General features: G+C 37.0%; 1 protein-coding gene across 1 annotated transcript; it reads right to left on the bottom strand.

Moving 5' to 3' along the window:
* Positions 1 to 343: 343 nt before the first annotated feature.
* On the bottom strand, positions 344 to 26,618 carry LOC106081605 (organic cation transporter protein). The gene is made up of 3 exons (XM_013243685.2): positions 26,047 to 26,618; positions 1,605 to 2,227; positions 344 to 1,543 (listed from the first exon to the last, which is right to left on the bottom strand). The coding sequence occupies exons 1-3, from the start codon at positions 26,087 to 26,089 to the stop codon at positions 554 to 556; spliced, it is 1,656 nt and encodes a 551-aa protein (XP_013099139.1). The 5' UTR covers positions 26,090 to 26,618; the 3' UTR covers positions 344 to 553.
* Positions 26,619 to 27,311: the final 693 nt, after the last annotated feature.

Raw genomic sequence — 27,311 nt, 5'->3', positions numbered from 1 at the left:
TCTCTCAATCTCTGTAAAACCCTCAAAACGGCATCTGGCAGCATGTAGAGAGCATGGTTGATGGTCGCATTTGAAATCTGCATGACATGAAATTCTCAACGAATCATAACTCATATTGACATTCGACTTTTTGTTTTTTTTTTTTGGAATTTTAGTCCATATTTTGTAAAGAATTATGAGTTCAGTGTTTGTTATTAGATTTAAAATCATAAAGGAAACCTATGAACCGTATATTGTAAACGAATAAATAAAGGCTCTGTCTAAAAACATACAAAGATCGATGATGGTGTGTGTCTAAGGTAGTTGAAGGCTTCAAATGCAAAAAACTAAAAAACTGGGTAAATAATTTTTTTGAGTTTTTTTTTTTTAATTAAAAATAAAATCCATACATGCTTTTAAAGGGAGGCAAGTGAGGATGTGATAACAAACAAAACAAAAAAGTAGGGCAATACACAGGATTTGGAATGTGGCACTTTGTTTGTGGAACACACTGCGGAGCTGTAAATGGGGCGGTGAGCATTGCAACAAAACCAACCAATTCTTCGAATTAAATTCATTTTCTTTCTATGGTTTTCAGAGGCACCATCTGCTCGGGATCATCGTGATAGCTGCTATTGCGATTGGGTTTTCTACCGGCACACTGGCTAAACCATGTGTCGCCTTTGCCAAAGTTTTCGCCATCTTCTATGGATTCCGGCATTGGTTGATTCATGGTTTCTGGCAAGAACATCACCCAGAATCCGGAGAGAAGGGCTATTAGACCGAAGACCACAGCGGGGATCTTCGGATCGAAGGAGTCCAGTAGTGTTATAAGTGGCGTGAGAGCCCCCGATAAACGTGCACACATAGAACCCAACCCCATTGCAGAATTACGCACAACCGTTGGGAAGAGTTCGGCCGAATAGTTGTAGATTACCGCAAACGAACCAGCAATGAAAAGTTTTCCGATCATCACAATGGTGGTCGAGGTGGTGCTGCCCTGTGCTATGAAAGCGGCCACAATGCAACATATGCCACCGGCAATCATAAGAGTACTTGTGATGGGACGCCTACCCAAACGATCCAGTACCAACACAATTGTAAAGTAGCTCGGATATTCAACGAGGCCCATGATGAATAGAATCAAAAATGGATTTCCGTACAGTTTTCCAGCACTCAGAGATAGACCGTAGTAAACCAATGAGTTGGCAAACCAGCAGACACAGACATTCAAAGTTTTCATGCGCAAATTTGGAGTCTTGAATAGGTCGGCCAATCCTGCACTGGATTTTTCCTCGGCGGCCTGCTGAGCTTTAGCCTTTTGCATGTAGTACTCTTTGTCCACTGGTATGCCAGATCCATTAATTTTTAAACCTTTGGCGACTATGTCCACGGCTTCTCCGGCGCGACCCTGCATCCACAACCAGCGAGGCGACTCGTCCAAGATCCACCAATGTGCCAAGAACAAAACACCATGCAGACCATATACAACTTGGAGGATTTGTCTATCCTTGATTAAAGCTCCCCAACCAGCTACTAGCATGATGCCTGCTGCAAACACAGCCTAAAAATAGAAATTGAAATTTTAAAAATTATACACACACCCTTGAATATATATCACACACCTGGAAAGTAATGCCACAGGCAGTACGTTTGCTTGGTCCCACCAACTCCATAGTTAAGACGAAACCACAGATATACGAACCGGCCGAACCAAAGATGCCCAAGAAGAAGCGAGCTACCATATATGAAAAATACTCTGGAATGAAAGCCACTGCCACACCAATAATCAACTGCAGCAAGGCAGACCAACAGAAGACGGTTTTGCGTCCCACCTTATCGGCCAGACCGCCCAATGTTACAGCACCTGTGAAAACACCCAACATGAAAACCGTCTGCACAATGCTTCCCATCCAACGGCGGTCGCACACAAAATTCCAGTCAATTGTCCTCGACGTTTCATAGTACGTTCTGTCGTAGACATAGGATTCGCAGGGCACCGTATTGTTTGTAGCATCATACATGTGGCAAGAATCCAGTTCACCATTATCCTTAAGAGGTATGGCGGCCAGTATTGCTGATGAATTCCAAGGTACGTATGAATAGCTGGTATTGTCTACTCCTTCGATAAAGCAACGATGTTCGGGAACTGCTTGCACTGTAACCAAGGAGAGCATGTGCAAACCAGCCGTTAGTGCGGACAGAACTTGCAGGAAAAATTGGAATGCCTGATAACGTCCAAATTCACCTGTAAATAGAAAAGGAGGAAACCAACGGTCATTATTAAGTCATATAAGTTGAACTACAATTTAACAGGGAAATTTTAATCGCTTAATTCTAATATGAAAAACTGAGCGTTTTTACCGATTTGTGGCCATACGAATTTTGTTTTCAACATTCGTTTCATCCACCATATTTATTAAAACTTTGATAAACATGTTGAGCCTTCTTTTATTGTTAACTTGGTCGAAATTTTAGTTGTATAAAAAGCATGTCGATTTATGACTTTATAGAATATTTTTCTTAACCAATAACTGGTATTTTTAGAAAAATTTGCTTAAAATTATACTCTTAGAATGATATTTTCCATCAAAGGAGAATTCTATACCTGCAATTTAAAGAAAATTGATTTAGCGATGTTATTTGTATTGATTAATATTAATTTTTATGTATAAAATTGTGTTGAGCCACCGTGGCGCAAAGGTTAGCATGACACCGAACGCTTGGGTTCAAACACAGACGTGAACATTAGAAAATTTTTCAGCGGTGGGTTTCCCCTTCCTAATACTGGCTAAATTTGAGAGGTATTTAAACTTTTCTGCCAAGTGGTGTCGCTATACGGCACGCCGTTCGGACTCGGCAATAAAAAAGAGCCCCTTATCATTGTGCTTAAACATTAATCGAAATGCACGTATTGATATGAGACAAGTATCACCTGTTCTTAAATGAAATGTTCATGGGAAATTTATTCATTTTGTACATTGTGTCGGAGGCCACCCTAGCGCAGGGGTTACCATGTCCGCCTAAAACGCTGACCGCCTGGATTCGAATTCTGGAGAGACCATCAGAAAAAATTTTCAGCGGTGGTTTTCCCCTCCTAATGCTGGCAACATTTGTGAGGTACTATGCCATGTAAAAATTTCTCTCCAAAGAAGTACTGCGGCACGCCGTTCGGACTGGGCTATAAAAAGAAGGCCCCTTATCATTGAGCTTAAAACTTAAATCGGACTACACTCATTGATATGTGAAAAGTTTGCCCCTGTTCCTCGGAATGTTCATGGGCAAAATTTGCATTTTTTGTACATTGTGTTGAAGTTTGTAAATCCTTGAATTTCGTCACATTTTCCCACAGGGTTTTCGTTATCCTACCGACCGTTTTACTGTTGTAAATAATGCGCGTTCGTCACCCACCCCTTTATCTCGAACTGCGTTGCTCCGAAAGGCTTCGGATTCGCTAAGTTTACTGATAGCAGTCCTCTGGCCTTCACGGCTAAAACGTCTGCCCTTTTATTCCCCCTTACTCCGCTATGGCCAGGCACTCAAATGATGCGGATCGTGCCATCCTTAGAAAAGGCGTTTATTTGCTTCTTACACTCCAAGATTGTTCGTGACTTTACCATCCAGGTTGTTAAAGCCCTGATGGTAAAAATGTTCTCCCCCGAGGACCTCGCGCTAACACCATGCCTCATTCCGCGATCCCCTGAATCTCCGCCAGCAGGAACGTACTATGGGCAGGCAGTGAGAAACAGTTCTCAGTCCCTGGGCCTCCTTGTAGACTCCAACCCCACTCGGGGCTCTAGCTTGGGTACTTCCATGTGCCCGATGACAATTACAGAAGCAGCAGTGCCTGGCACTCGACCTCAAGTGTTGTCTCAGATATACGATTCGAAATGTCTTTCATTGGATCCAGGTTATCTATCGTCGCCTCGATTATATCGCTAAGGTAAGACCTGCTCCTATTCTATTTTCATTCTCCCATTGCCTTAAGTCTAATAGCCGCCTCATACTTAATGTGGAAGTCTATGGGCCGGATATCTAGAATAGTTTCCAGTGCCTCAGTAGACTTAGTTCTCGTCGCCCCTGCTTATGTCAATCTCCTTGGGTAAAGGGGCGGTCATAAGATATATATATTTTCTAAATATTTATACCAAATTCGCAACTTATTCTTAAATAATTTTCGTTGGGCGAGTTTAGTTAGTGGCGCATTTCACAATTTGATTTTTGTAATATTTTTTAACTTTCTATTCTCTGCCCCATTCCATCCAATGTTGTTTTTAAATTGTAAAACATATTCTCTTATTCGTTAATATCGCTTTAAAATTTTATATTGATTCCAAAGAAATCTGAAGTGTTGCCAAAAATTTGTCACAAAAACACGTACGTTTACCATAACTCATTAAAATTGTTATTGCTTTCTTTGCAGAATTATTTGGTAATGATATCAGCCTTTCAGCTTCCAACCCTGCTTGTTTATACACGCAGTAAATTTTACGGTAGAAACAAAATTATATCCATTTCATTGTTTATGACAGCGTATTAAGTAACAAAAGTTCACAATTATGATGCTATATGAACACTGAAGTTTGGTGTTAGTGTTTGTGAAGACAAAGAGTTGTCTCAGAAAAAAATAAATAAATTTTGTGTGGTATTTTTTATGGCTAAGCTTTGAGGTTTGCAGTTGTTTTTACCGAGCTATTCCGAAAAATATTATGTTCTGCACAAATTAAGAATTTTGCATTAGCTTTTACCATTGGAATTTCGGGATACTAAAATCTTTAACATTTTATTTTGTATTAATTCATTATACCCCCCATCCTATGGTACTAATCTAGTCATTCCGTTTGTAAAACCTCAAAATATTGATCTACGACCCCATTAAAAGTGTGTTCGTATACTCAAAAGTTTGTGCAAACTGGCACAAATTGTTGCTGGAAATCATTGGCGTCCTTTATTTGCCAGTTTGTTCCCCAGCAGAACAGCTGTTTTATGAAAATCAACTGCAAAATTCAAATAAATTGCTAAAGAGAGTAACGGCTGCTCTTACTCTCCTGTCAATTTTACTGGAAAAGTACGCAAACAGACCTAAAGTATATATATACATATTCTTGATCGTCTTGACATTCCAAGTCAATTTAGCCATGTCTGTCCGTCCGTCAGAGGAAATCACCAAAGCGGTCGAACACGTAAAACTAGCCTCTCGAATTTTTGCACAAGTACTTCTTACTGATATAGTTCTTAGGGTATGGCAAATGGGCTATATCGGTTCAGATTTGGGTATAGGTCCCATATAAAGTTGTACTTCGATTTGACTTCTGAAGACACTAGAAGCTGCAATTATCATCCGATTGGGCTGAAATACTGAATGCTTTGAGCAAAATATCAGCGACATGTCGCTGCGCCAATACAAATTTTGCTTTAGTTGCGCAAAATAGCGCAATTAATAGATAATTTCGGAGCGAATGAAGTTAGTACGAGACTTAAGGTCGGAGATTATATTGATTTCTCTTTTTAATTTAATTTAATTTCAAATCGAGGTTTTTGGAATGGTTCTCCCCGACTGAGATTTGAACAGCCACCTTGCGATTGCGTGGCGTATGTTGTCTTTTTTTGCTACACGCCTTACTTGATTACAGAAGGCTAAGTAATCATAATGTGTGTTCGCGATCTGAAGTCGTTCGTGTACTTTATTTGCCAGTAGAAGAGTGCGTTAGAGCGAGCTCAATTTTGAGTGTTTGGTTATTGAGAGCTTGCAAATTTTTACTGGAGGTTTTTGCCCAGCAGCTGTTCTTACTCTCCTGGAAATTTTTACTGGAAAATTACGCGAAGAGACCTATACACTCTCTTATGTGTGCGGTTTTTTTGAGTCAGCGACACAAACAACGACAAAGAAAATCTATTTATAAATTTGTACTAATAAGAGCAGATGATGGGGAACTAATTAGCAAAACATGAATGATAGAATTACGACAGTAATGTATTTCGCTTTTTTAAATCATGCAATCTTCACAAACTATCATAATAAAGTACATAGAAATGAAATTGAGAAATTGACTCCCAAATGTTTGCAGGGGTATCGCGTCTCTTGTATCTATTGGAGTGCGATTAACACTTACAACCGCAATCGTGTGAATTGTAAATTTAATAAGCACTATAGAGATGTATTTATTTTGCATTTTAATGTAACCAAAAGTCGTGAGATAAATGCTTTATTGTAGTCTAAATAAAATCATCCACACAATTTGCAAATAAAAATAATGGTCATGAATATATGTAAGTGTGGCTTCCCTTAGAAACAATTGTACACTAGAAAGAAAATTGGGAGAAATAAAAGCAAGTAAAAACGTGCTAGGTACGACCGGGCTGCATATTGGGTACCCACCAGATAACTGCAGCGAGTAGCGAAATGAGAGTGATTGCTTTCGTATTTGCACGTACTGAACATTCAGTTCGAATCACTTCGTCGCTAATCAAACATGAAAGTTTGTACTCGTTCGTTTCATTCAGTAACAAGGGATGTTCGATCATCCCTATCTTGAATTGAATGAAATTTTTGTTTCCATTCGAGTTTGTTCGGGACATTTGATTGTTCTTTCTACGTAAATTCATCCAACTTGGTGCACGTGCACTTAAAATAACAACAAACACTTGTTAGTTTTTATACCCACCACCACAGGATGGGGATTTACTAATCTAGTCATTCCATGTGTAACGCCTCGAAATATTACATAAAGTATATATATATTCTTGATCGTCTCAACATCCTGAGTCGATCTAGCCATGTTCGCCCGTCCGTCGAAATCACGATTTGCACAAATACTTAATATTGATGAAGGTCGTTGGGGATCGGAAATGGGCCATATCGGTTCAGATTTGGATATGGCTCCCGATTTGATTTCTTCAGCCCCTGGAAGCCGCAATTTTAGTCCTTGGGGGTTCCCAAGATTCGGTCCGGCCGAAATGGCTGAAAATGTTGAAAGTCGAAACTACACATCATCTGGCCAACACAAAGGTCGTAGTTTTGTGTGGAGCTTTTTGGCCACATTATTAAATCTGACAGTGCAGATAGTGCATCAGCCTGGTTTGGACCCACTACCGCTTAAATTTTGCCTTTATTAACTCAGTTCAGATTATACGGGAATCAAAACGGTAATTGGTTGCAGCTGCTAATGGTCTCAAGTAGTCATATCGGGAAATCTGTGTTTAAGGGGCCTAAACATAACAGCATATAGACCGATTCGGATTAGACATATATATTCTTGGTATGGACACTGGAAATCAAAGCAGAAGTCTTTGTGTCAAATTTCAGCTAAATTAAATGAAAATTGAGAACTCTAGGAACTTAAGAAATCAAAACCGGGGATCGTTTTATATGGGTGCCGTATCAGTATAGAGACCGATTCGGATCATATTTGGCATGGATGTTGCAAGTCACAGCAGAAGTCCTTGTGCCAAGTTTTAGACAAATCGGATGAAACCCGGCACTTTTAGCGGCTCAAGAAGTCAAATTCGGAGATCGGTTTGTATAGTGGCTATATCAGCTTACGCACCGATTTGAGCCATGATCTGCACTGATGTCGGAAGTCAGAACGGAACGGAACTTATGCCAAATTTCAGCCAAATCGGATAAAAATTGAGGTCTCTAGGGGATTAAGAAGAAGTCAAAACTGGGGATCGGTTTAGATGGGGATTTCAAGCGGATATCTTTACACATATCTTCAGTAACATAGTTACCCTAGTACGGCTATTTGGCAAGTAAGTCGACTCTCATGCTTCGGCTACAATTAATGAACTCTTCTGGTATAACATCAAATTCCAAAAATTATTAATGGTATTATTTTAAGTAATCTGCTGTGTGGCAGTTCACCACTTCAATAATTATTGCTGTTGCTCGAAAACGGCAGCCACTGAATCCGAACACAAAAAGAATTGTAATTGAATTTTGTTATGTTAATTCTATTCCATCAAAATGAGAGAGCTTACGTCACTGATGTCATTTTTTATAGTAAAAAAAAAAACAAAAAATGATAAGTCGCATGCTCAGATCAAACATCGCCAGCTAATAAAAGCATTTAGTTGCGAATGCTGCAAAAAAAAGCACATATCCATGTCTCTAAACAACCCATAAAATCTTATCTATATATGTATGCATGTATATATATATCTAATAAAAATAACTACATGCTTCCAATATAATGTTTTTTGGTTTATCTTGAAAAATAACGGCAATAACAGTAAAAATAAATATGTACTACTATGCCATTTTTACAGTAATTTTCTTTTCAATATAGTCTTAAATGGAATGGATGGATAAGATTCGACCCGCTCTAGCATGCTCTTACTTGTTGTACATATAGCCGAGGTGAAAGATTTAGGCGTAATAAGAAAAGACAAATTTTTTGAGTTATTACTAGAGTTCGAATTTTTACACAATATCTAAATTTTGCAAATACCTTGGTATTTTGCATATATAGTCGCGGAATCAAAGTTTTCAACTTATTAAAAAATATTTTTTTTTCCAAAATACCTTCGCATTTTTCCAAATAATAAATAGGAAAATTTCGATTTTACGTAAAAATCCAGGCTCTAGTTCTTCCCCTTTTTGAGCACAAACAAACTTACACCGATATTAAAAAAAAAACTTAATGTAGATTTGAAATAGGTTTATTTGACAGATTTCCTTTATGGAACTTTCAAGTAAACCTATTTTAAGGCTTTCTTAACTTTTGTGAATACATACATACGTTAATTTTAGAAGTCAGCTACAATAGAGTGATTATTATTTATACTAAAGCAAAGCAGTAATAAATGTTTTACACCATGCTTGCCTAGCCATTATACGAAGGCTATAAAAAGTTAATAAATCGTAAAATGAAGGAAAAGCCAGCTGCATTTAACCCTGAAGAACCTTACCTGTTGTTAAACATAAACAAGTATTTCGTACGCTAGCGCATTCCTTCACTGTAGATGGTGAAAAACTTTGAACTTATTTTTGGCAAAATAAAGCAAACAAGATACCAATTTAAAAATGAAATGAAGGTTATTGGTAATTAAGGTTGATTGTTTAAGAGCTTTTGAAAGGGATTATAAGATTTCTTGCTTTCACAAAAACACAAACTTGCCTAAATCTGTTCACATTATATACACAAAGGTGTGTTCAAAATAATAGGAGTGTGCTCTTCTAAAAAACAATTTTTGGTTTTTATTAAACTATGTTTTTTTATTTAAATTTTTTAAGTAAGATAAATTATTTATCAATTCTCGTAATTCTGTAACAATAAATTATTTATATTAAGCTACAACAATTAATATTTAATATTTTATGGAATAAATTTTTTTCTAACATTCGCTGTTCAAAATAATAGGAGATTTGATACTTCACCCAATACTTTTAAAGCAAATGGCACAAAAGTGGAATATTAATTAATAAAAACTTAAATTTTTACTGTGTCTACACCCGGAGAAATTCGTTAGTAAAAACAGCAAAAAATTGTAGCCGTAACAGCAGAAAATCTGCTGAAAATGGGACGCAGTAATTTGTTGCAAAACACATTCTACTGTTTTCAAATGGTAAAAAGTAAAAAAACTGAAAAATTTTGTAACTTCTTGAAACTTTTTATATTCCATATTATCTTTCAATATTGCAAGCGTATAACGTTCATTTTTTTTTTTTATTTTCTATAATTTCCTAATGTAAAAAACAGCAGACAAAATAACTGCTACTATAATATTTATGCTGTTAAACAAAAATTTAACGCCACAAATTGGCAATTTTTTGTTAATACATACCAAATGCCTCAATTGTTGTTTAAAAGTAAAAAAAATTTGTATAGATTTAAAATAGGTCTATTGGACAGTTCTATGAATAAACCTATTGCAAATCAACATTAAGTTTTGTAAATAAGGCCGTAAATGTTTAATTTACAGCAGACAGTGTTCGCTAATATCAGCAGACTAATTTTTCTGGGTGGAGAGTATTAACCTCTTTTTGATGACTTCGACACGTGTAAGATCGTGTCATCTCTTTATTGGGTGATAGCTTTAAACGGGTAGTTTTAAACGGATTTTGTGCTAGGCATTACGCACTGCATTCTATAGCTCTTCCGCATTTTGCAAACGGTTTTCTGTAACATATTTTCAATGTCTTCTCATAAACGTTCTATGCACTCAAAGAAATTTGTTAGCAAAAACGTTTGCTGAAACAAAACAGCGTACATTTTCTTCCATTGTCAAATGGTAAAAAGTTTAATACCTGCCTAAAAATTTCAAACATACACTCAAAAAATTTTGAACGTAAACACTAGTTAAAATAAACTAAATTTGGGAAATATTGAACTTCCTATGGCGCTAAAGAATTATATGCTCTCGACGAGTTCGATAATTTCATAACAGCTGCAACATTGTTTTTATAGAGTATTAGTTAACTTTGCCCCTGTTCCTTAGTGGAATGTTCATGGGCAAAATTTGCATTTGCATTAGTTTAGTTTAAACTTTTCATAGGTAAAATATTAACTAACGATCATTGAAACTGAGAGGTAGATTGGCGGAGCCATCTTAATTACATAACCCTTTTAGTTCCGCCTGTCTCCCACCCCCACGCTATGAAGTGCTTCACTGTTTTGAAGAAGACAAATTTAGTATGAAACATTGCAATTACGGATTAAATAAAACTTTACCTTTTGTCGCAGACGAGAATTGAACCAAGAACCTTCCGTTCACAAAGCAGACGTTTTACTCCTTCATCCACATCAATATTATTTGAGTCTTCGACTATTTTCCTCTTTCAATATTTGCTAACAACACACAAGAAAAAACGTTTTCCAAATCTTTTCCACCAAATATGGCCATGGTTTGACATATTCTTAAAGACACAATGTTATCAGCAGTGGAAGTGAGCATAACTCAAAGTAACATTTGGCCAAAAAAGTGAAGAAACTTTTGTGGCACAGAGCATGCCATTCTGCTTCTCAATACAAAGATCCCGAGTTCAGAGTCTCGAACCAGCAAAATGATTTTTAATTATTTCATATTTTAAAATTAAGTCCCACATTATTCGGCGCGTTTGTGGGCAGCCAAAAGAAATAATAGAATAGATTTTTGGGGTTGACAATGTCACAGTCAGCAAATTCAGTTTTAGTTCAACACTAACTAACAGTTATTAAATTATGTTTACTTCCGAGCATGTTATTCTGAACTCAAGAAAAACAAATTTAAAGAGAGCGGACATGAGGCAAACCTTAGAACAGTAAGAGTACTTGACGGAGAAAAAAATGGAGAACAAATGTTGAATTCAACAAAGACTTAACCCTCTCATGGCCGAATTAAAATGGGCGTGGCAACATTTTTTTTGAGTAGACATAAGAAATAAAGTTAACCTCAATATCAACTGAAAAAATTTTCAATGTCCTAGGTGCCCTGGTTCAAGAGCTAATCGATGTTGCGTATATGCAATATTGGGCAACGGTGTTAAATTTAAATACAAATTGATTTTTTTTCAATTGCCCATTATTTAATTTTATTATTTAAATTTATGTATGGTAGGATACAAAACAAAAATTTTTCAGTATTGGAGCACAAGTACATATTGCATTAGGTGTATTTGCAGCTTGTAAAACAGTGTTGCATACCACATCTGCCCCTTTTTCCCCATTCCAGGAGGTTAGCAAGTCCGCCTACTGCGCTGAACGCTTGGGCTCGAATGCTGGCAAGAACATGAGAAAATATACCCTCAAACTTGGAACGTATTTGACACGTTCTTTGAATAATATTTCCCAATATATAGGAGATACATCTACAAATGGACAGTATTTGTCATGACTATAAGAAGTCATAAAAAAATACCACGTTTAAAATTTCAGCTAAATAATTTCGCCCCTATAGGCTCAAGAAATCAAATCGGTCGATCGGATTATACGGGAGCTATATCAGGTTATAAACCAATTTGGACCATACTTGGCACTCCTGTTGGAAGTAATACCAAAATTTTCATGCAAAATTTGAGCCAAATCGGAAAAGAAAAGTCCTCTAGAGGCTCAAGTTAAGATCCGATATCGGTTTATATGGCAGCTATGTCAGGTTTTGAACTAATTTTGACCATTCTTAGTACAGTTATTGGATACCAAAACAAAACACTCTTGCTAAATTTCCACCCTTTGCCAATTTGCCAAGAATCATATTCTGGTCTGCATAATCTAGCATTATCTGCTCCAAAGTTGTACCATATCCATGATGTCTCTAACTTAATCATTTGACCTACACCGTTGTATAAAGAGCTCCTGTGAGCTAGCTGTGAGCACCACACAGGCTGGAATATAGAGTTCCGATTTTTGTGTGGTGTTTATTGCTGTCACGAGAAGCTTAGATGCGAGCGGAATGCTCCATAAAGAGTAGCTGCTACTGCAGTCGCGGGAAATCAGGTATCGAGCGGATAATCTCAGTGAGAGGCCGAGTGGCACTGGCTCTTGCACAAATACTGAGTGCCTATGATGCTTGATATGACAAGGCGAGTTATTGGCGCCTTTAAATAACCAATGGCCATCTTGTTCCCGCGGCGATCGGTCCTATGGACCGGAACGAGCTTACTCACATACAGAAGCTAGACGAGGATCACCACCTCCACATGAAAATGTGCTTACAACAACAATAATTTTGCCCCACCATGTTTGACTGTCGTTTTTGTAAATTTTGATTCGAAATTTACGAACCCGACGTCCAGGCGTCACAGGCGGGTATGCCAAGTACCCTTAGGTATCACTTAATTCGGAAGCTTTTATACCAACAAATTTGTCAAGTGGAAATATAAAGTGGGAATACTGCTATTATTTTGAACACAGCTGTACATATAGAAATTACAAATTTCCAAATGAATAGTTAGTTCATTGTGTTGCATACGAAATGGCAAAATGGTATAACCCCTCGTATGGTGGTGGGATTAAAAACGTCATATCGAAATTAACATTGCCAGATTTTATGGCGATGGGTTTAAAAAATAAAATCAAGAAATAAAATTTCAAAAAAAAAATATTTTGTCAAAATTTTATGCGTCCTTTTTTCGAAGCCCTTCACTGTATCGTGCGGATGAGTGTTAACTTGTAAGTAATTCACACCAATTACATATGTACGTACTAACCAGCTAACTAACATCTTGATAATCAATGATTGGACTCCACTTCACTCTCGATACCATTAACCAAATAGTTGTGCTATACGATAACATTGTGATACGATAAGCCCATAGTGTAAGGCCAATGTTGTTCCTCAATCAAAATGCTACGTTTTGATTTCTTACTCAGTTGAACTTTTCAGGGTGCTAACTTAAGAGCATGCCACATGATAAGCTCATATCAACAATGCGTCCATGTAGCCGGCAAGAGCAACACAAACAAAAGAGGATATGGAACTGCTATTTATACTCAATTGTCAGTAAATCAGTTTTGCTTGGATTCGTTTTTGTGTTTTTGCGAATAAAGAAAAGACAACAAAGATGTGGGTGGCAGCAGGTGTGTGACAGCAGAAGACAAAGTGAAAGAATGAACATCTTAATACGGTTAAGCTTCCTCGATCGATACAAGCCAATTCTTTATGAATTTTCTCTTTTTCTATCTTTCAATGAGAGTGCTTCCTTATTCTAGCGCTGAAAGGGACCCCTTGTTGGACAGTTGTGAGTTCTTAGTGATGTAAATAATCTCCGATCTGAAGCATATTTTAGAGACAGTAGCAATGAAACTAGAATACTTATAGCACGTAGAAACAAAAGGTGGTGTGAAAATTAATCACCCATATGAAGGTAGTCATAAAATAAAAAGACTCTATATAGAAAACAGAAGAAATGGCCTCGATTACATGTTTGAATCTCTTATATAAAAATAGATTTCTTGCGCTTTGTTTTTTAGTTTGTTTGTCTGTTCCGTATAGACTCAAAAACGGCTGAACCAATTTGCATAAAATTTTCACCGATGGTAGAGTTTGAGCCCTCGGTGAAAATTGGGTGCTAATTTTTAAAAACGTCAGCTCTCGGATATGTGTGTACCGATTTAAGCAAAATTGTGTATACCACCTTATGGTACCCCAAAATCACGAAATTGGTATAAAACTTTGGGGTCAAATGACCTGGAGGGACGCCCCATCCCAAAAACCACCCGAACAGACATGTTTACACAATATGGGCATTAAATGAAAGGTATTTAAGAGTAGAGTACAAACTTGGCACAAAAATGTTACCCTAAGTGTCGGGTAGTCCCCCACCACCAAAAACACCACCCAACAGGACACTTACCGCTTTTGGCAATATATATACCAAATTAAATGTATTTAAAATCATTGTTTGAACTTCTGACTTCAAAATAGAGGCAGCAAAGCAAAAATAACTTTGCTTTACATTGAAAATGTTCAAGCAATTCAAATCCTGTTTAAAAGTAGAGTACAAATCCAAAATAAAAAGTGGACCGATCGGGATATTATGAGACTCAAATGAAAGTTATTTGGGAGTAGAGTATGAATATGATATTTAAAATTGGATTCAAGTACCTAGGGAGCCGTCCCAGGACCAAGACCGCCCCATAAATATCAAAATGGACCGATCGGGACAATATGGGACTCAAATAAGAGATTTTCAGAAGTAGAATACGAATATGGTGTCAAAAATTGGATCCAAATACCTAGGGTGTCACCCCAAACCCAAAACCGTACCATAAAAACCACAAAAAAAAAAACCAAAATAAAAAGTGGACCGATCGGGACAATATGAGACTCCAATGAAAGGTATTCGAGTAGAGTACGAATATGATTATCCAATATTACAAATTGGGTGTAATTCCCAAGGGGGCCACCCCAAAACTAAAACCGTCCCAGTGGGCATGGGACGATCATGATAATAAGGGACTCAAATAAAAGGTATTCGGGAGTAGATGATGAATACGATATTAAAAATGAGGTTCAAGTGATAGGAGGTTGCCTACCCCTCAATACACCTCCCAAAATGTGAATATTTATCAGTCATGCCTAGATGGGGTCCAATAATAAGTATTTGCTAGTAGAAACTTATTTTTCGTGTGGTGCTAATGAATGCGCAGAAGAGCGGGCCGGGTACAGATAGTCTATTATATAAAAATAAAAGTGTTGTGCTTTGTTTGTTTGTTCCAAATAGACTCAAAAACCGCCGAACCGATTTTTATGAAATTTTCACAGATGGTAGATTTTAGCCCACCGGCGAAAATTTGGTACTCCATTTTGAGATATCCGCGAGGGGTCGGACGCTCCTCTTAACCACAATTTTCAAAAAGCCTGATTTCGAGATGGTTGCATCAATTAACTGAAATTTTGTATCCCACCTTATTGCAACCCAAAACACACAAAATTGGTATAAAACTTTGAGGTCAAATAACCGTAGGGGACGCCCTATCCCAAAACCCAACCAAACGGGCATGTTTACCAATTGGCACAATATGGGTATCAAATTAAAGATATTTAAGATTGAGTACAAACTTGGTATAACAATTCGACATCAAGTGTTGGGGGGCCCGCCCACCAAAGTAATTGAAAGTAGAACATGAAACTTATATAAAAATTGGGTATGAAGTCCCAGTGTGGCCGCCCCATCCCAAAAATCATCCCCAAACGGAAATGAAGGCCAATCGGGACAATATGGGACTAAAAGAAAAGATATTTGAGAGTAAAATAAAGAAATTATATAAAAATTTTGGTCAATTCCCGGGGAGTTGCGCAACTTTTAAATTAAGACCCAAATGGGTATGTTTACCAAACGTGACAATATGGGATTCTTACGAAAGTTACTTCAGAATTAAATACGTATATAAATAATTTTCAAATTTGGACCTTGTCAAAAGGGGGCCGCGAAGCCCAATGGGCCATCTAGTAAATAAATAAAGAAAATAAAACAGTCAATTAGAGGAGATATTTTTTAGTTTAAATCTCCATTTAGCTCAACACTTTCTTACAATTTTAAAAAGCTTCGATCCTTGTATAACGGCATTGTCTAGCTCCTTAAAATGTTATTAACTGCTTTCTCCATCTTAATCGCTGGCAAAGCATTTTTTCACTTTCAAGATTTTTGCCTGTTTGGGCGAATGGTCGAACTTGAAACAATTGTTGCTTCTACTTCAAATCCCAACCCATTTTCGCCATTCTTCAGTCTACCGTATTTTGAATTTTTAGATTGGCATTCGGCTCGGAAAGATTACCTTCACAAGTGTTTATCTTATTCAAGAACTATTATTATTGCGGTTAGGACAATCAAACAATAGCGACCACAAATTAATACTTCAAAATGGCTCGTAAAAGTGCCTGTGTAACTTTGTGTTGCTTTGTTTTTTTGTCATTCAATAAGTGCTCAAGGCCGAACTTCGTTAAAACTGCAAGTAATACTCAACAACTGTGGTTAGATTCTCGATTTTATTTAAATTAATGGTCAGAAACGTATGGCGGCGGTGTTTTTGTGTTGGTGGACACTTTCTTGATTTATGTGTTGGCACTTAGTTGGTCATTGATGATATTTTCCATTCCTTGCTGCCGATATGTTCTTGCCCGGGCAGCCAAGAATGATGGACAGAATGCCCGAGATCAGATAAAGACCATCGAGGGCTGTATGTGTGTGTGTGTGTATGTGTTTGAAGTCTTGAACATTTAAAATGGTTTGTTTACATTCTTGAATAAACATACATCACTACAACTGAGTATGTAGATCGCAATGGTATTTAAATCAATTACTTATCATGCCTATAGTTGTTCAAATTGAATTCAATTGAAATGCTTTCTCATTCAATTCAATTTATCTCTTAAAATAGGCCAGAAGTTGATTTAGTCCGCCAACGTCAATTGGACATCAAGAAGGCAACTTGTCACAGCAGCAAATGTCGATTATTAATTATGGCACTTCAATTTGTGATTCAAATGCAAATTTATTTCTTCATTTTTACATTGTAATTGAAAAGTAATGAAAATTAAAGAACTGTTACTCAAAAGTTTGTAACTAAGGATCATAAACCTTAGGCAATATGGAAACATATTGTTACTATGTCTTCATCTATGATTCCTTGGCTAGGTTGGAATTGAGAATTAGGAACTCAGACACTCGGGTGTGATGCATTCGAAATGAAGTAGAATTGGTTAGGCATATAAACGGGTGATGCTTGTGGTGTGATTACAAGGAATTGAGACTGTTACACCTGCCGGAGCGTAGTTGACCAGGTTGCCTTAGAAGATTAATTTCATCTGATGCTTTGTGTCGCGGATGGTTTCCAAGAAAATCATTCGTTAAGAAGCTGTTTACCGTCTGCGCTATCACAACCTCATGAATGCTGTGTAAACCTCCTCAAATTACTTCTTAGCGCTAGAATTAAATCGTCTTGAGATCCTTTCCTCAACACTATTATCGAAATCAGATAATCCGAAAGCTACCCTACTATCAAATGTAATAACAAAAACTACTATCCCTACTATCTCATTTCTTTTAAATGACCTTGACCATAGTCAAGGTTCTGAAGACGAATTCAGAGTCTGAGTCCGGAGCAAGTTTACTCGACTCCAAACCGAAATATCCGGGTAAATATTCCGACTTCAAGTTTTAATGGGGTGGCATCAGATAGACAGATAGGGCTATACTGGGTATGGATGTAAGATGCAAATTTCAGTCAAATCGGGACAATATGGGACTCAAATGAAAGGCAGTCAGGACTAGAGTACGAATTTAATTAAAAATTGGGTCCAAGTAACTGGGGGCCGCCCCAACCCCAAAACCCCTCTAATATAGGTTTTTTGGACAATCATGACAATGTGGGACTCAAATGAAAGGCATGAAAGGAGTAGATTTTGGATATGGGCAGGATCCGACTTTATAATTTGTTGATATCGGAAGGGGGCGGACCCTCCCCCGTTACTCCAAAAACACCACCCAAAATCAAAAATGGGCCGATATAACAATATGGGTATCAAATGAAAGGTATTGAAGAGTAGAATGCGAATATGGTATTCAAAATTGGGTCCAATTGCCCAGGAAGTCGCCCTTACCCCACAACTCCTCCAAGCAGACACATTGAACGTTCATATCAATATGGGGCTCAAATGAACGGTATTCGGGAGCAGATTATGAATCTGCTATACAAAATCAGATTGAAGTGTAGGGGGTCACACCAATCCCCCGAAAAAGCCTCAAATAGGCATATTAACCAATTATGAGTATATGGGGCTAAACCGATTTTGTTCAAATTTTCAAAGATTGTGTAGGTTTTTGTGGAAGGAAACATAGGTTATATAATTTTTTGATATCGGATGGGGGCGGACCCTCCCCCATACCCCAAAACCACCACCCAAAATCAAAAGTTGGCCGATACGCCAATATGGGTATCAAACGAAAGGTATTAGAGAAAACGAATATCGTATTAAAATTTGGGTCCAAGTACCCATCGGGCGGCCCAAGCCCAAAACTCATCTAAACAGATGTATTCGACGTCCATGTCAATATGGAAATTAAATAAAAAATATTCGACAGTAGATTACAAATATGACACAGAAAATTAGGTCCAAGTTATGGGAGGTTGCCCCACCCCCAAATACCCCCAAATGGACACATTGGCCGACTGTGGCAATATAGAGCTCAAATCAACGGTATTTAGGAGTAAAGAAAGAATTTGATAACTATTTTCAGGGCAAAGCGCCGGTGGGCGTCACATCCCCAAAACACCTTCCAATCGGTTCACGTTTACTGACCATGGCTATATGTGGCTCCAACTAAAGGGACTTGGGAGTGAAGCACAAATTTATTATCGATATTTGAGTCGAAATGTCTGAGGTGCCATCACTTCCCTAAAAAGCACTTTGCATTACCCTAATTTTCAAAAAACAAGATATCGGAGATTTGTAATGCGATTCGTTCGAAATTTTTTTCCACCCTTACAGTGAGCTAAAACAAGACATGGTTTCTATAGTAGGGGTCGGCTGCCTCGGGGGCCATCCAACACCCGGCACATGTATATATAGACCAATCATGACAATATACCGCTCAAACGAAAGGTGCTTAAGAGAAAAAACGAATTTTATATCCAATTGAAGAGCCATGTGTTTGGGGGTCGCCCCATCCTAAAATACCTATTTAGTGGCCATTGCAATATGTGACTTCTATAAAACCTATTTGGAAGTAGATTACGAAATTGATATCCACTCCACACTCAAACAGAACTTTTTTCAGCGTCATAGGCGGATATGGGCTACAGTGACACGAATTCGACATCCACATTTAAGGCGAAGTGTCCCCAGCCTAAAAAAACACTAGAGAGTTAAAGAAGGAGCAGCGAAGCGGGCCCGGTTCGGCTAGTATAGTATAAAATACAAATGAAGTTTCTGTAGATACTTAAATCCTAGATAAAGAAGTGTACTCTAGTGGGAATGGCATGTAAAGCACCATGATCGCTTTGACATCATCCGCTGATGATTTTTCTTGGTTGAAAAAGAAATCGCGATACGGAGAGCCAGTCAAATGCCTCTAGCAACAACACACTTTTGCTGACTTTTAAATGTTTTTTGCTATGCTATTCTTTGAATAGAAAGCATCAAATAATGCTCTAAAGCCGGACAATTTGCTGCAATGAAACCTCAAAACGCTCCTTAAAAATGTTAAATCTTTACATTTAGACAAGATTTTATGGAACAACGCGTATTTGGAAAGGATGGAGGTTGGGTCCTTGGACATATCTAAACGATTTGAAACCCTCAAAACAGTGTGCATCGCATAACTTCACTTTAAATTGTATGTGAGAAAGGTAATGTTTAAAATATATGTTTTTATTTAAATGTGGCAAAGCAAGCCGATCATTGTTTATTAAAAGCATTTGATCGATCTACAACAGAACTCTCCTCAATAATGTTTTTATTATAAAATTTAATCAATCCAAAATACGAGTTTTTGTTTTAATATTCTGTTCTCCCTGTTTGTATGTAAATAATAGGCTATTTAAGGCTTTAATTTAACCAGAAAAAGCTCTAATTAAAATGGTGAGTGTAACTGTTTGTGGGGACCACTTTGAAACATTCCTTTAAACAAAATGTAAATTTTGTTTGTATCGTTTTCAGCTGAGTAGATTCATTTTGGTAGTAAACATTTGAAAAAAAAGAAGACAAACAACTCGCTTTTTGCACCAAATTAACTGAGATATTAATAATACACATTTAAATATTATCTTCTCTTCCAATTAGCTCTTTTGAAGAGAAATCATGAATGTGACTCATTTTTGGTATTTACCCAACTTTTTGGAACTTTTGCAAATTAGCAGTTCAAATGTTTGCAAACATATCAATGCACATTTTTTCCGAATTAAGTCGTGATAAATAACAATGAATTTTGAAGAGTTGTCAAATAAAAAAATTCCCAAATTAAAAAAAAAATCAGCATGTAGAACTGCGTCAGACAGTCGCCTGCTCCAAGTTCTTCTTTTTTTATTCAAACTAGATCAATTGCGATTGCAAATGGATCAATGTTCCTATTTCACTTTTGCATGTAAAGCAATGGTGGGCGCACTTACACGTGTGCACACTATTTCCAAGCCCATGATAAGTATGGTTAAAATACGACAATTTTACGTCCGTACAAAATTAACTTCTTTAGACGAGAAAAGAACGAACTTTCACTTTGAGTCAATGCATATGACTGCTAATGAAAAGCTATGGTTCAGAAAATCAAAATCAATCAATTGTGGAGGAATCGGCCAATCCGAACTAAATTCATACTTTTAAACGCCAAAAATTTAAATTAAAACTAATTTTTCATACCAAAAATATTTAGTGGGATATGCCGAGATAAATGAATTTGCTGTCTATCTCAATAAATGTCAAAAGAGAGTAAAGGCTCTGCTTACTCTCCTGTAAATTTTTATTAAAAGAATACGCAAACAGACCTATAGTTCGCAACTTACAGTGTTTGACCAAGTTTACTGTATGTGCAGAGCATTGATAACATCAACGTTGTTTTATCTTCATTTACTATTAGACCCAGCTGCAAGATGACCGTTACCTCTACTCTTTTGTTTATTTTGCCATTCCTTTTTACCTACATCCCGTTTTACGATATTCTGCCGTCTTGCTTGAAGCCTTGTTTGATGTTTCGGGATTTGGCGTAGTGTGAATATCTGGAGGGCCACCGTAGCTCAGAAAGCCTGGGTTAGAGGCTGGCTAACTATCGATAATTGGAAGATTCGATATTTTCAATACTTCTTATAATAAATATCGATTGTATCGAAACTACCCCATTACCTATATTTCCGCATCACCTATATTAGAAGTAAAAATCAGGAGATCGATTCATATGGAAGCAATATCAACGCACAGACCAAATTGAAATCGTTGTACAAAATTTAAGCCCAATTGGATGAAAATTGCACCAACTACAGCTGCAATTTATCTTATAGGATATTAATATTGTTCAAATTTAACTTTACCGATAGGAAAAATATCAAGCAACTGTTTTCAAGAATTGTGTATGGATGTGTGTGATATGCACATTCATATTGGGTTGCCCAAAAAGTAATTGCGGATTTTTTAAAAGAAAGTAAATGCATCTTTAATAAAACTTAGAATGAACTTTAATCAAATATACTTTTTTTACACTTTTTTCTAAAGCAAGCTAAAAGTAACAGCTGATAACTGACAGAAGAAAGAATGGAATTACAGAGTCACAAGCTGTGAAAAAATTTGTCAACGCCGACTATATGAAAAATCCGCAATTACTTTTTGGGCAACCCAATATATACGCATGTACGTTGTGTATGTCCCTTAAATCAACAAAGACGCTGTGTAAACAGACAGGATTTGTTTTTGGATTTAGTTTAATCCACATCAAACCCACTAAAGTTATCATACCATGTACCACAGTTATAATACACCACACAGTATATAATGGGTATTATAACTGTGTGGGGTACACAGTTATAATGCCCCATACAGTTATAATACCCTTTACCATACTAGTAGGCTATAAAGAGTGTGAAAAAAAGGAACGCTGTTTTTCAAATTGTCAAAAAGACAATTTTTAAAGTGAAGAATGTGAACAAAATAATAACGGAATTCTACTATCAACACTTAAGCTGCGTATTCTGTTCAGCTTTTCAAACGGAATGCTGTCAAACTTCATATAAAAAAAACGTGAGCGAAACGTTGGATAAAAATAGGCGGAAGGGTAGTACTTGGCTAATAGTGAAGAAAATGAAAAAAAATTAAAGTGGCAACATTTGAAACCATTGCCGGTATCATTTGTATGTTTTATTGGTTTCAATGTTTCGTTTGCCTTTATTTATTCGCGAAAAATTAAATAGAAAAGTGCAGATAAAAAAACCTGTGTTGGTATGGAAACAAAAACATTTGATTGCTGTCAAATTCCGCAAATATTCCGAAAGCAAATGAGAATACCAACCCTAAAATAAAAAAAAATCAATCTGGTAACACTTCACAACAGTATACTGAGCTGACAAAGGTGACAGAAAGATTTCTTCGAAAGTGTCGTCGGAACACGGACACAATATCTAGCTTTTTATTCATGCTGCTTCCGTTGCGTCCAATATATATAAACATATACACACCCATAGCAAAAATTAAGCACGGCGTTGACAAAGTGGCCACATTCGTTCATATAAGTGAATCAACACACAGATGTTATTAGATCAACAACAAATATTTATAAACCAACAACGGTTATGTTGAACAAAACGTTCACAGACGTTTACATTCTGACAACCTCTAGTGCACAGTTTATTTAAAGATAACAAAAAATATTGTGTGCCGATGAGTATAGAACCTGTATTCCATCAATCTCATTGTGTGTTTACAAACGCCTTACCACATTGCCCCATGGCCGGCTATACACATACAAGGTTTTAAGAGTTATTTAAACTTAAGGTTGGTATACATACACATTTGTGATGTCCACAACGGTCATTGCATGAATCAACAACGCTTGTTCACAAAATCATTCACGCTTGTTGACAATATTTCCAACAACACCCTCGTATGATAATGACAACGTTGGCGCATGATTTTCCAACATATTTTTCCTATCTGTATAGGAGCTACTATATATGAATCTGAACCGATTTTGACGCCAAATAAAACACCTCATGCTATATTTTCTAAAGATCGGGTCTTAATTGTGGCTTCTACACCCTTAAAAGTCCGGATTTGGAACTATATGAACAAAATTTAGCAGATTTAGTCCTATGGCCATTGTAAACATCTGTACGGAATTTTGAAGATCTTACTTGTTTCTGTGATTTGTTGCCTTGGTTGTGAGGAAACAAATCTCAGAAACCTGCCAGGTTGTGCCAGATGCCCAACAACAAAATATTGAGTGCACTATAGGTCAAAATCAGTGATTAGTGCAACTCATTGAGTATGTTACTATTAGTTCGCGCCATTTTTCGTTGGTTGTGTGTGTTATGGTTCTTAACTAAAATTGCAATCAGCTGTTTACGGTATATTACCTGGTAATTATGTCATGCTCACAACCCTGATATTGGCCCCACAGTGAAATGGTACTATGTTCTATGAGCAAAATGGCAGTCACGTGTCGCTGCATCACCATAGATTTGGCTTAAAATAATTTTATATTAATTTTTCACGAACTGGACACCAATCAACTCTGGTTCAATGCTGTTGCCTTTGTTGTGTTCTGGTAACGAATAGAATCCGTCGGATTTCGCAATAAATTAATAGGCTTCTTCGCTGCGAATGAACTCATTACTAAGCTTTTGGGCGAAGATAATTTTTTCATTTGGTTTTCATTTATCTTTTGAGACTAGCCAATAATTGATATTTTTTTCCAACGTATATGGAAAGCCAGAGGTTCTCGCACATGCTTGTGAATTCCTCGGGATGACCATAGAATGCATTGTCAGTAGGTTAGGGTTGTTGTAAATAGGCCAACTCAGCCTATGTTAAGATATATATGCCTCTTAAAAACCGATATTCCTATATAACATCTTAAAACCTCTGCGGGGCCTAAATTCTTAACAATAGGCGTAATACTTATCTGGTATGGCTGGCTGTTTAGAACATGTGGTTTTGACAAACCACATTGTTGGTGGTTTGTATAGTTATTTTGTAATTCAAAGCTCCTTAATATTTCAAGATTTCATAAAAACTTCGAAGATAATGTTTAATTCATAAGCCACTATACCAGCTATGCCGCAAATTTTCAATCACATAGAGTAAAACAACGATATTTTTGTCGAAAATCTTTGTCTATATATGTATGTATGTACCTTCATATGAACACTGAGAATAACGATCTTTTTGTTGTAATTTAGTTTAAGACAAAGACAAAAAAAATTAACCAAGCAAATATTTGGGTTGTCAATAGGCTTGTTCGCTTACTATTCCAGTAAAAATTTGCAAGAGAGGAACAAGACATATTAAGCGAACTGCTCCTACCTGTAAATGAATATATATTGGGAGAGGAAGGAACAGCCTTTAGTCTCTTTTGCTATTTAATTGAAGTAAACAGCTGGTTTTTATAAAACAATTGTTCGGTGCTGCAAATTTCTGCTGAAAAAAACGTCCAGTAGAAATTTGCAGCCTCTCAATTATCACACTGGCATAATTTAGCTTGCCCTCACGCACTCTCCCGCTCTCTTCTGCTAGCATAAAAAGTACGCGAACGACCAGTAACAAATTGTGCAAGTATGCACAAATTTTTGAATACCCGAACACACTTATTATCATTGGGCATATTTTATGTAACAGAATCCAAAGCTTGATATCAACCATATGTTAAATTGATGTTGTGGTTAAGACCAGATATTTGCGCGCTTTCCTTATATGTACAATACGTATGTTGTCACATCACTAACCCGATTGGTGTTTTATTCTAGAAAGTCACAATTAAAGCACATAACATTTAGACAAAAAAAAATACGCATAAATTAAATCGTCTTTCTGGCATTAAAACAATTTTTAATTAATTCTATCTCCTATGGTGTGGATTCTGAAATGTACTTGAACTTTTGTATGGATCATATCTCCCAATGGAATAATTTATCATTCGATTTGTTGTTCAACGTTGCAAGGAGGTTTTACTGTGCACATACGAGTGCTTTCTCATACGTATGTAAATACAGATGTGTTTGACCCGATGTTATCAGAATTTGTAGCCTTGTACAAATTTAGAAACAGTTCTGTTGGCAAAATTGTTGTGATCGTAATGGTGGTGGTAGCAAGACTTGAGCCTTGTATGAAATGCGCCTCCGCTCTCTCTCTCGCTCTTTTTAGGTTCATATACCACAAAAATTATAATTGATAATTGCGATAATTGAATATGTCATGAAAATATTTGGAAATTTATAAATAAAACTATCTTCTAAAGCGAAAATTACTCATTCGTCACGTTTTTTCGTTGGTATTTTTTGATATGCCGATCCTCATATCAGCCCCCCAGCAAACAGATTAAAAAACACGCTTGTCCAAACTTTTAATCGCAAATGAGCTGGTGAGAGTGCTGAGCTGGTTGCCGCTGCGCTGCTGTGCTTAAACACAGGAAGAAGTGTTTACTTTTTATGCGACGAATACTTTTTGCCAACACCGTTCTAATTAGCGCCTTGCTTTAATTTCATTAGCAATACATCAAGTGGAAGAAATTAACTCTGTATGGAGAATATTTGCTAAACGCATGAGAACTGGCTCAAATTCAAACCGTGTCAGAGCTAGAGTCACATGAGGAAACAGTTACATTGATGTCATACAATAGTCAGCAGGCAGCACACAGACGCAAATTGGATGATCTGTGGTGTCGGGGCAACTTACAACTGCGAAGTGATTTTTCGCGTGTTTTTCTTTTCAAAACCTCAAAAGACAATTGTAATTAGGATAATACTTTTAAGTAGTTTGTTGAGCACAATCGCCGCCCTGATAAGAAAAGTTGGCATATCAACAGACTTTCTGCAGTCCAATAGTGGTAGTGATAAGAAGAAGCTGGCAGACGTTGCGCTGCCGTTAGTTTTTGCGGTGTTTGCCATTCGTCTAACCAGATAAGCAAAACATTTTGTAATCAATTGTAGCGTTCATATATCAAGAGCTTACCTAATTTGCCCATTAAATCTTCCAATACGTAATCCACAGCCATTTTTGATATGTTTCAGTTTCGGTGTGTGTGTGTGTGTGTGTTTTTTTTTTTGCACAAGTAGGCTTACAGCTTTGGCAAGGCTGTTTGACTGTTTTTCTTTTTTTTTTTTGAGTTATTACAATCTTTTATTAATGCTGCATTAAGTTTAAAACATCACTTCATTTAAAACGGCTGAATATCAGGCGACAACCAAAACCATCAACAAGAATTGTTGGTTGCTGGGCTTATTAAACCTGCGAAAAATTGCACGCGCGAACCTGTTCTGTTGCAAACGGCAACAAGGAATCGCATTCACTGTCGTACGAATGCAGCAACAAATCGCTGTGCCTATTTCCTCATTCAAATCCAGCGATAGTCTCGTCTCGTAAAATACGTTGGAAATCGCGTGCTAACCAAAAGCTTTTTGGCTAAGCAAAACCACAGCGACCGTCTAGTGTGCGGACGCTAACGCACTTATAACACAACTAAAGCCACACATCAAGCGGGTCGCTGGAAGTTGCTGTTGGGGGATCTTCCGAAAGCTGTTAGCGAATGAAATAAAAACAATATCTTTGAACGTGTTCGTATTTCGTTTTGCTCAATTGGCGATCGATCAATCGCATTGTTGTGGTGGCATTGTGGCGTTGATTCGTTCTCTTTTTGCAAGCGAAAGAAGTCTTAACGTTTTGTTTACGGTCTGCTTGGTGTGTGGGACATGTGGAACACCTCACCATCCAGCCAGCCACCAGATCTACCTACTAACTCTCTGGGAATATGCACTTGCCGCTGCTGGCTAACTTTGTATTAAAACTTTTTTTGGGTGGCATTCGTCACGTTCTGCTCTCCAAAGTATACTACGGAGATAATGACGCCAATTAAACTGGTTTCATATAAGGCGAGAGGTAATGCAAAATCCCCCAACCCATCGATAATGGCAAGAGTGCAAAAATCTACAAAACAATAGGTAGTCTTATAAACAACAAGTACATCAACACCAACACCAAATAGACAATGGATACAGCTAATCCCATAAATGTGTCTTAACTAGAGCTCATTTTTAAGCTATTTTGGACTACTTTTAAACATTAAAATTTGATTGAATGCAACAGTTGCCATAATTAATCATATTTATTAGCAAAAAATGCATTAATTATAACTTACGTGTTAACTTGGCCTTCAAAACTTTGCCTTCCCTCTGGACAGCAAAGTCGAAAATATTCTTGATATTCACACATCATATGGG

The sequence above is a fragment of the Stomoxys calcitrans genome, chromosome 2 (genome assembly GCF_963082655.1).
Source record: "Stomoxys calcitrans chromosome 2, idStoCalc2.1, whole genome shotgun sequence".
In the NCBI taxonomy this organism is placed as follows: Eukaryota; Metazoa; Arthropoda; class Insecta; order Diptera; family Muscidae; genus Stomoxys; species Stomoxys calcitrans.
This window is presented reverse-complemented; position numbering and strand designations above follow the sequence as displayed.